The sequence below is a fragment of the Sesamum indicum genome, linkage group LG3 (assembly GCF_026168435.1).
Source record: "Sesamum indicum cultivar Baizhima isolate 11 linkage group LG3, ASM2616843v1, whole genome shotgun sequence".
NCBI classification, from domain to species: domain Eukaryota; kingdom Viridiplantae; phylum Streptophyta; class Magnoliopsida; order Lamiales; family Pedaliaceae; genus Sesamum; species Sesamum indicum.
Genome location: NC_142659.1, coordinates 25,290,250 through 25,300,767, shown reverse-complemented (window position 1 = coordinate 25,300,767; position 10,518 = coordinate 25,290,250). Strand labels below are relative to the sequence as shown.

The 10,518-nt window shown below is 35.4% G+C and overlaps 1 protein-coding gene and 1 long non-coding RNA gene across 2 annotated transcripts; one reads left to right on the top strand and one right to left on the bottom strand.

The window, feature by feature from the left end:
- Positions 1-114: 114 nt before the first annotated feature.
- Positions 115-5,950, bottom strand: LOC105158742 (putative transcription factor PosF21). The gene is made up of 6 exons (XM_011075580.3): positions 5,671-5,950; positions 4,381-5,241; positions 2,355-2,487; positions 1,719-1,803; positions 890-1,366; positions 115-532 (listed from the first exon to the last, which is right to left on the bottom strand). Exons 2-5 carry the CDS (start codon positions 5,079-5,081, stop codon positions 1,020-1,022), a joined length of 1,266 nt encoding a protein of 421 aa, XP_011073882.1. The 5' UTR covers positions 5,082-5,241; positions 5,671-5,950; the 3' UTR covers positions 115-532; positions 890-1,019.
- LOC148788828 (uncharacterized) lies at positions 1,771-9,385 on the top strand. Its single transcript, XR_016064916.1, has 3 exons — positions 1,771-2,090; positions 2,199-2,236; positions 9,246-9,385. It is a non-coding gene; the product is annotated as an uncharacterized LOC148788828 (long non-coding RNA).
- The last annotated feature ends 1,133 nt before the right edge of the window (positions 9,386-10,518 follow it).

Below are 10,518 nucleotides of genomic sequence, written 5' to 3'. Positions count from 1 at the left end.
GTGGCCCTCCAGACGACAAAGTCCAAATGAAATGATTTATATTTTGGAAAAAGAATTACATGTAGACAAAGATTAGCTATTTATTTCCAGTAAATATTAGGATTTAAGCATCTATTTTTCGTCCAACACAAAATATATTATTAAGAAAGTAATATAGTTGAGCTTTGAGCTCAGTCATAATAACCAACAAATACAGAAAATGAATTCCTAGACATTCATTTACATGGTTTATTTCAAATAATACATATGATCCCAAAGGCATCCCAAGTAGCATATAACTCTCTATATCTACATATATCCTTAAAGCTAGGCTTCTCCCCAGGTATCCAGCCTTACCTCCCTAATTCAAGCTGAAGTATCAGGGTCATGTTAGATATTTTGCAGTGTGCAGCAGAACCCTGGTAATTAGAAAGTTATACAGAAGATCCGGAATCCAGAAAAGTACCATCCGTCATGCACCATGCGGAAATACAAAGGAGAGCAAACCCGCAGATGACATGGACAGTTGCTTTATGATCGGCATCTGTACCAACTGGAAAAAATATAAGTAGATTTCAGAGGATATCCAAGGCATCACACTCTCAAAGGGAATGCAGTAATTAAGCATTAAGTACCTCAAACAACAAAAGGACTCTACACTTTCCGTATGAAGCATTGTTAAAAATAGTATAGGCTGTGGGAAAAGCACCTTTTACACAAGGCATCAAATAGGATTTGGAGAGAGAGAATCCAAGAACAGAAGAAGGGCAACAGTTTGACTGCTAAACATAATAACGGTCGACAAAAAAAATTGATCGATGCTGAATGACGGTAATCCACAAGCAAAACTGAAGGATAATCAACTAAAATTTAATTAGAATGCCCATAGAAAAGCATAATGTAGACGTACCTGAACGGAATAATCGAAAAGTTACTGACAGGCACCAACATTCCGGCACATACACAAAAGTTCCGAGAATGAAGAAACATGCCTGTTTCCATTTCTAATCCTTGGATGATGTACAAAGAGAAAGGTCTCTTTAAATGGAAGATGGCAACGAACTTCTGAGCTTCACATCTCCAGTTTGTTGCAGCTGCTGTTCCTGTTCCTGCACTGAGGATTTTGACTGCGGCTGCTGCAATTGTTTCTGCTGAAATGGGTGCAGATGATGCTGGTGAAACTGATGATGCTGCTTCTGAGAATGCAATTGGAGCTGCTGTAGTTTTTGAGCAGTTAGTAATGTGTTTACAGTGTGATTGTTGGGATAGTATTGCTGGTTAGACCCATATGATGTGGGGATGCTCATCATAGGTCCACCATTTGGAATGGTTTGACCAGTCAGCACCTTCAGATGCTGGATCTCTTCCTTCAGTGAATCATTCAAAGCTGTGTTCCAGAGTAAACAACGTCAATCAGCAACTTCTTAACATAAATATTTAGTCAAATGGTCATACTGTAAATCAATCACATATTTGAGTTGTTACAATGTTAATCTCATTCCTATATGTGTCAGATGATCATTATACTCCAAGTGACAGCTAAACTATCATCAATTCTTATTCTTTAAGCAAATGGCACTGGTTGCTTCTCCTGATTTGTCACTGAAAGCGAAGAGTTACAGCTTGGCTTGAGGCAGCAAAATGTTATTTTAAATATGCTTTAGAGACCAAATAGAGTGAAGATGGCAAGAAAGGAATGGGTCAAAATTTTCCTGCAAAAGTTAATGATGTACGCTTACCAACTTGCAATTGCACTTGCTGTTCCATCGTTTGCAACTGCAGTTTGAGTTCACTGTTTTCAGATGTAAGGCCATTGGTGTCCCTCTTTTGTAGAAAGCAAGACAAAATGTAACATAATGATTTAGTAAGAATGAATGAAAAGCAAAATTAAGGAAAAGAAGAAAGAGAAAAACACGTCATGTTCTACATAGCCAAGGAAATACTTGTGCAGTAAGACAGTACGTTTTGGGTTCCATCACATTTTCTTGGTTCTCGAACCTCAAGAACATTAAATGCCCAAGTCATATGGGTATGGAAAGTACAAGTTTTCCACAGTTATCACAGGGTGCAGACGAGTTATTTCTTGGTGCAAGGGGTTCAGCGATCCTAAGGTATGGAAAATCTCAATTGACCTGAAACTCAGATGACAATTCTTCAATAGTTCTTTCGTGCTTTCACCCTTCCCATTTTATTTATACATATTCCTTTTTCCTCTTCAGAGTTTGGAGTGCAGTCATTTGTGCAGCCCTTTGAGTCTGTGAGTATATTTTTTCCCTTCATCTCTCTATTGGGGGGGGGGGGGGGGGTGCAATTGTTTATGAAAGTAAACTTCAGTCACGAATTAGTAATTAGTAAGGAAAAATGCTTAAAGTCACCTGCAATAAGGTAAACTGTGCAGATAAAGACGTTGCTTCTGTTTGCAAACTCTGGAGTTTCCTTTCAAGCTCAGCGATATACCTCATCTTCCTTTCCTTCGACCTTGCCGCTGACTGCCTATTTGCCCAAATCCTGTTACAAGAAGAACAAGAAACAGCCTGAGGAAAAGAAATATACGTTTTCACTCCCAAAAATATAGTCTCTATTTGAGTAAGTGGAAAAACAGATAGTTGTCAGAATTTTAGATATGAGAACACAAACAGAGGACGAACACTTACGTGGTTGAGCCATATGGCCTACGTCCATGAAACAAGTGCCCAAATAGCTAAATTGTCTTAATTTGAGGATATAACCTTCACCTATGTAAATAGGGGAATTACATATGTCGATTATGGAGAATGGAGGAAATCTCCCCAAAATCAAATCATATAAATATCACAAGAATCACTTAGATATTATAGTGATTCTGTTGCGAATTTGCAATTATTTGAAGATTCAATTAATGATTCTCAACAGTCCCCCTCAAGTTTAAGTTGAACACAGAGATCTTCATTGGAATGTTCAACTTGAACAATAGAGGTCAAACTTTTCCTGAGGTCTTTGATTGCAGATGTCAGTGCGACGCTGGAGGAAGTGACTGGAGGTCAAGCCGACGTCACACGCACTCTTGAATAGAAATTTCTGCACTTAGGCTAGCTAGGGGATCCCATGGATACACATCCAAGTAGTCTAATACAACAAGTTTTAGGTGCAAAACACCAGTTTGAAGGGCACTTAGCCCATCAAAAGCAACAAGGTCGATCAAAAAAGGAGACCGACAAACAGTTTATGTGTAGAACACCATCAATAGTAGAAGGGCAATTAGTCCATCAGGAGCAAGAAGGTTGATCAGAAAAGGAGACCAACAGAAATCTTTTATTTTTTTTTTTTAAGATGCCAGCTCTGATACCATGTCAGAATTCTAGATATGCGAAGAGAGAACGAGAGGATGGGATTTACATGGTTCAGCCATATGGCCTACGTCCACGAGGGTTAAAATATGTTATTCTCTCTTGATTTGAGGATAAAACCTTCACCAATTTATATAGGTGAATTACATATGTCAATATGGAAAATTGAGGAACCCAAAATGAAATCATATAAATATCACAAGAATCACTTAGATATTACTGTGATTTTACAATTCTTTGAAGCATTGATTTATGATTCTCTACCATAGATAGGTATAGAACACCATCAATAGTAGAAGGGCAATTAGCCCATCAGAAGCAAGAAGGTTGATCAGAAAAGAAGACCGACAGAAATCTTTTATTTTTATTTTTTTAGAAGCCAGCTCTGATACCATGTCAGAATTTTAGATGTGAGAAAAGTGAACGAGAGGACAAAGATTTACATGGTTAGGCCATATGGCCTACGTCCACGAGAGAAAGCACAAAATTAAGGTCGGAACAGAAGACCAAACGCACCCACAACTGTACTTTTTAGATGGGAAGACTTCTGCATATTTCAGCTACAACTGAGGCAGCTCAGCAGTTACTAGAACTTTTAATTATTTTTCTCTTTTATCAGTTTAATTTAAAAAGGGAGATCATGTACAACACTTTCGAACTTTTAAACAAGCAGAATTGAATTTTATATAATGGTCATGTTTTTTCTTCCGACCTTTAAGATTCTTTGCATTAATGTATCATGAGCTTTTTGACTCCTCGAATACTTAACCTAAAGTGCTCTTTAGCTTTCATACTTTCCAATACTGCATATAAAACTTGTTTAGCCAGATTACTCATGGTCTCAGGAGAGAATAATGCATTTTCTCTTGTAAGACAGTTTGTTAAATCCTAAAGATAGAATATACGCCACTTTCTGCAAGTGCTAAAGCAGCATGGTGAGTGGCCAGGCATGTATGCATGTCTGACTGTTATAAATTTCAGTCACATAACCCCATTAAATAATCAATACAGAAAATAAGACCAAGAAACTAAAACAGTAATAGAAACACAACCATATTGTAGCATTAACATTTACCTCTTAGCACGCTTTGGATCAATAAGGGCAAGCTCAGCAAGCTTAGCAGCAGAAATTGCTTTCTTAGTCTCAGCTGGAGATGGACCTTCTGAACCTGACATGAGCATCTCTGGTTTGATAGTCGTAGACCCATCCATGGACTGGCTGTGCTGATGCCTAATTCTTGGCTTCTCATTTGAAGCTGTAGCCACATTATCAGATGATGGGTTGGATGATTCAATTGCAGGAGTAGACGAGGAACCTTGCTTTGCTGCCAAAGTAGATGAGTCACCCACTTGGAATTCAGAAAGTCCAGTAGTTGAATCGAACTTATCCATATCAATATACGTTGACAGCGGGTCATCCTCAGTCTCATCAGAAAAAGAAGGTCCATCCAATCCACCTACAACACCTAGATCACTATCAAAGCTAATATCATCCGGAAGTGTTAGAATCTCGGAATGAGCACGTCGGTGGCCCAGATTCTTGGGTGGAGTGTCAGGCATCTGGCTTATATCATGACTAAATCGGCTAGAATCAGACATCCCATGACCAAAATGACCCTGCTCTGATGAACTGCCTGCCCCTACTGGAGGCAAATTGGATGATCCTGATAGCTCTGACTTCATGTTATAACTACTATTGGGTGGAGAGAAAGCAGAGTACCTCCCTGGTGGAGGTAGTAAACTCCCAGTACCATAGTGAATCTTCTCCTTATCCATCAATCGAAATCTCCCTTAAGAGCTCAAGAACAAATGCTTTTACTTCTAGCTGCCACTTAACCTTTAGCAACATAAGAGCTCAATGCAAGCTCAAAATGAACGGAAACCCTGAAAATGGATCTGCTCAAATTCCAGAAAACGTTGTCTATTTCTCCCAAATCTGGCAAAATGGTATTTGATTTAAACCCTAAACGAGCAAAGATTACAAGGTAACTATAACTATGCATACCAAATTCGGCTTCCAATAAATATAAATATATATGAGAGATAAAGGCAAAAATAACCAACACTCTGCAACTCCTGTCCTAGAACAAGACATGAACAGAACTCCAGAACACAACGAAAGAAGCTAAACAAAAGTCCGACCATTCAATCAGCCAAGATAAAGGAGACTAAACGTATAACCTAGAAAGCTTAAAAACAATAGGAAAATATCCATCAAATTTAAAACGTAAAGCAGAGCATCAATACATGATTAACATAAAATATAATGGCATGCACACTGAGAATTCTTTTTTAAAACAAAAAGGGGCAATTCAATATAAGGGAATACAAACCCCACAAAGATTAACCACAGAATTGTGCTTACACGTAAAAATTTCCTCTTTTGCATTTTTCAGTTACCCTTTTAGATTAGATCTCGAAACAGAGAATCAAACAGCTTTTCCGCACGCGAATGGATCAAACAAATAACATCCAACATGATCAGACGGATAGCCAGCGACATTAGGAAACTTCAAGGAAACGATGGATACAGACATATCCGCGCGCGCGCACACACAAACGTAAAAATATGATTCTGGCACTGTGTGTGGTGTGTGTAATAGAATCGCATATAGAGCAAATGCTTCTCTTACAAAAAGTACATTATCCCTCATAATCTATTAATTAATATTTTTCCCAAGATTTTTCTTTTAAATTATGTAACATACATACTTTTATAAAAGAAGAATATATTTAATATGAAATAGGATATTCTTTTTAAGAAATATGAAATATAATGTTAGGATATTAAATATTGATGAGATTCTCCTATCTAATAATTTGAATTTTCATATGATGTGGTACATAAATTATGTTTTAATTAAGATATATAATGTAAATAGTTAATAAATAAATGAAATCTTAGTTCGATCTTCACTTTGAATTAGTGAAAACAAAATTTTGTCGTTCTTGCTTGAACTAAATTCAAGAGAACACAAAAGAGGCGATGAAGAGTGTTGAGAGGAGAGGCGACCGAGTGGATTGGTTGAGATAGCGTGGAGATGATTCAAATTATGTGTGTAGGGGTGTAAACGAATCAAGCTCGATAAAAATTTTTGCTCAAACTCGAGCTTTTGACTTTGAGCTCGAGCTTGAGTTTCTTTTTATTTTTATATATATATAATTATAATAAAAATTATTTTATAATATTTATTTATATTGTTAGATTGACAAGCCTAAATTATTTTTAAAAATATAATTCTAATTTTTCTTAAACTCTTATATCATTTAAAATATCAATAATTAATAAAAAATAAAAAAAAATGTATAGTAGTAATAATGAACTTATTAACTTGTAATTGAGCTTATTAGAGATTAAATATATCAATAAAAATATCATATTTTATCATTAGCTAAATTTAAAATATGTGATATTACTTACTAATTACAATATATGGTTAATTTTGATATAAAACTGATATAGTATTGAATATGAAGTTAAAAAAATATATATATGTAAAAAGGCTCGCGAATTTATGAATAGAATCTCAAAAAACTCAAGCTCGAACTGAGCTCCAAATCGAGCCGACTCGTGAACTGCTCGATTCATCTGCCACCCTTAAATGTGTGTATTGACTGGTTGTGTGCATATTCACATTTCTGAATATGAATTATACATACATAGGCTAATTGTGTGCTTACCATAGCATACAAGTCAATCTTGCCCATGCCATGCCAATCAAGCTTGATCAAGTATTGATTTCTCAATAACAACAAGATAGTCGAAAATGTATGCTCTCTTGGAGCAAATTTGTGGCCACATTCATCTCAAAGATGAACCTACAACTCTGTCAAGGTTGAGAACGTTGCATATATGATTAATGTTGCATTAATGTGGCCACATTCATCTCAAAGATGAACCTACAACTCTGTCAATCTTCACGTGCTAATTTTGAACAAATTTAAAACTTTCTACCAAAATATGTAAGCAAAAAACTCTATCTGAAGGAGTAATTATTGGAAGTTGTGAAGAGTTCATACGAGCGTCAATCCGTTGTCCTATAGCAACACACCGAGCAAGACAAACAGGCAATCCACCCTTTGCAATAATGCAATCACAATGATGTCCGACTGCACCGGTTGTGACACTTTTTAGAGAAGCAGATGCCACACCACAACTTAGTGTGGTAAGATAATTCTCACCTTCAGTTTGGTCCATTTTGCCATATCTAGTTTTGGTCCATTAATTTTGCAAATTTCATGATTCGAGGACACATTTTGTTCAGAAATTTGAAAAGTAGCTGAAAAATCACATGTGAAAGTCATGAATATATCATCAAATTTATGCCAGCACACGACTTGCACGTGCTAATTTTCGACAAATTTGGAGATTTCTAGACAAAAATGTGTTAGCAAATCATAAAATTTACTAAGATAATAAATCGGATTATAAGTTTCACTTTTTGATAATCCAAAACGCCAATCACCTCTAATTATAGGACAAAAAAATTCAATCGAGCCTTTATAATATTCAATTCAAAATTCAAAATGATGCCAAGATCGGAGGTTTTAAGAAAAGAAATTAAAGAAGGGAGCCGTCACAATAAAAACATTTTCCTTTAAAAAGAAAAAATTAAATCCAGTCATGAAGTGACAACTCAGCTAAAAAATCTTTAATTCATTAATTTTTATTTCATTTTCTTTAGAATTTTTAAATAATTACCCCCTTTGGAAAATACATGCATTGGGTTCCACTAAAAATTTAATAATTGAAATTTTTTTTACTCAAATCAGATCTAATCAAATCAATTACAGGGCAAGTATTATACACTTATTATATAATTTATCGTTTTTTCTAATTAACTATACACTAATTACACGACAAGGATACACTTATCATATAATTGATTTAGGTTTGCCAAACCCGATAAAAATTAATATTTCCCTTAATAGCAGTCACCCGACCCACATCGCTTACACACAATGTAGAGCCGGGATAAATTTAGCAAACATCTGGATTCGAGAACAGTAATTAAACTAAACCAAAAAAGAAGAGAAATCACAAACTAAAAAAGTGAATAAATCACCAACCGGTTTAGCGAAATTAATCACGAGAGGCTTCCCGTGAAGAACATAGCCTTGCAGAGCATGCCTCGCCAAGATCGCGCCCTCGATTTTCTTGAAATGCACAAAGGCGTAACGACAGAGAGGGAATAAATTAATGCCGATCACTTCTCCATGAGGGGCAAACAGATGTTTTAACTCAAAATCTGTCACATTTGGTGACAAATTACCGATCCACAAGTTATTCGATGGAAGAATCTCCCGCTGCAAATTTTTTATGGCCGCATCGTCGTTCTGTGTTGCTTCCGCCGCGAATTTTGTAGGCGGTGCCATTAAATCGATTAAGTACAAAGAAGGAGAAAAATTATAGGTTGTCCGAGGTTTTGAGTGAATGAAGATTTGTGTGCAACGGGAATGTAGTGGAGTGAAGTTTTGTTAGTGTATGAGCGGGGTGGTTACCGTAATATATTGTTGGATTTGTTTGAATTTAATGCATTTGGTGGCTTCTTATTGTAATGTGTATTATTTGGAAATATTATAACTTTCACCCTGAATTAAATTAAAATTTTAAATTCCTATTACTTATTGATACTTAGGATTAATTACATTTTGTCATCCGAATTATGACCTTTTTTTACTTTGGCATTTAAACTTTTTTTTTGTCAACTTATTATCTTAATTTTACGAAATTTTGTACTTTGTCATTTATAACTATTTTTCAATCAAGATTTTGTCAAAAAAAAAAAAAAATTACATAAATGATTGGTTCAGATTTTTCCAATATTATTTAAATTTATAAAATATATTTAGATTAAATTTATATATCTTTAAATTATAGATAATTATTTACATATAAAATGTATGTTATATATAATGTGTGTATACATATAAAAACAGTGAAATCGACGCCGGCCGCTACGAGACAGGAGGGAGGAGGGTGGGTGCACAAATGGGAGGAGGCGAGGGCGAGGGCTAGCGCTCAGATAAGAGGCAAAAGCGGGGCGCAGAGGAGGCCATCGCGAAGGAGGAGGACAGGGCACTCGAAGGAAGTTTGAGGGGCCAGCGTTAAGGAGACGCTAGTGTGGTGGTGGGGTAAAGGAGACAATATTTTTTAAAATTATTTTAAATATATTTGATTATTTTTTCATATTTTTTATTTTATATATTAAATCTAGACTGGTAATTTAAATTGAGTGAAATCTGGACCATTGAATTGTGCATTAAATCTAGACATTTGATTCAAATAATGAAATCTAACCTTGGATTTGTTATCTCATTAGATATATATCATCAAATTTACTCCAGCACATGATTTGCACGTGCTAATTTTCGACAAATTTGGATATTTCTAGCAAAAAATGTGTTAGCAAATCGTAAAATTTACTAAGATAATAGATCGGATTATAAGTTTCACTTTTTGATAATCCAAAACGCCAATCACCTCTAATTATAGGACAAAAAAAATTCAATCAAGCCTTTATAATATTCAATTCAAAATGATGCCATTAATCAACCTTATTAACTAAGATAACATGATCTTAATTTAGAATTACTTGATATATAACTAAATATTCAGCTTGGTCCACAAATATTTGTAAACATTCTGTGTGGATTTTCATATATTAGTACTTAATAATCTCATTTGATATGTAACATTCCTTTTAAAGAAGTTTACGTGTCGTTTCAGAAAATGAAAACTAGAAAATTGAACTACGATAAGTCATTTCACACAGAGGGAACATGCCGTTAAATCAACCTTATTACTTGCTAAAACTATCCCAACCACCAGATACACATTTGTTTGGTAAACTAAAACCTAGAGAAGAAAAAGAGATCATTCCAGGTGCAGATGATCATAGCCTTCTCAAATTTGGCTCTCCGGTAGGAATCTGTTAGCCAAGGCCTAGAATCACCGGTTCGAATGTAATATGTGGACCGATGATCGGTCTCATGAATACATCAGGACGATGAGGTCCAAACGAACGATGGATGGTTAAGGTCTAGCATGTCCGTCTGAACCGGTTGATATGGATATTCACTTAAACATGCTCTCCGGCCAAGCGCACTACTGCAGTACTCAATCTGCACATAAATCTCATGTACCTGCAACAAATCATCCATTCATGACTGGATAAAATGCTAACATGTGCATTGGAAATCAAGAAGATAA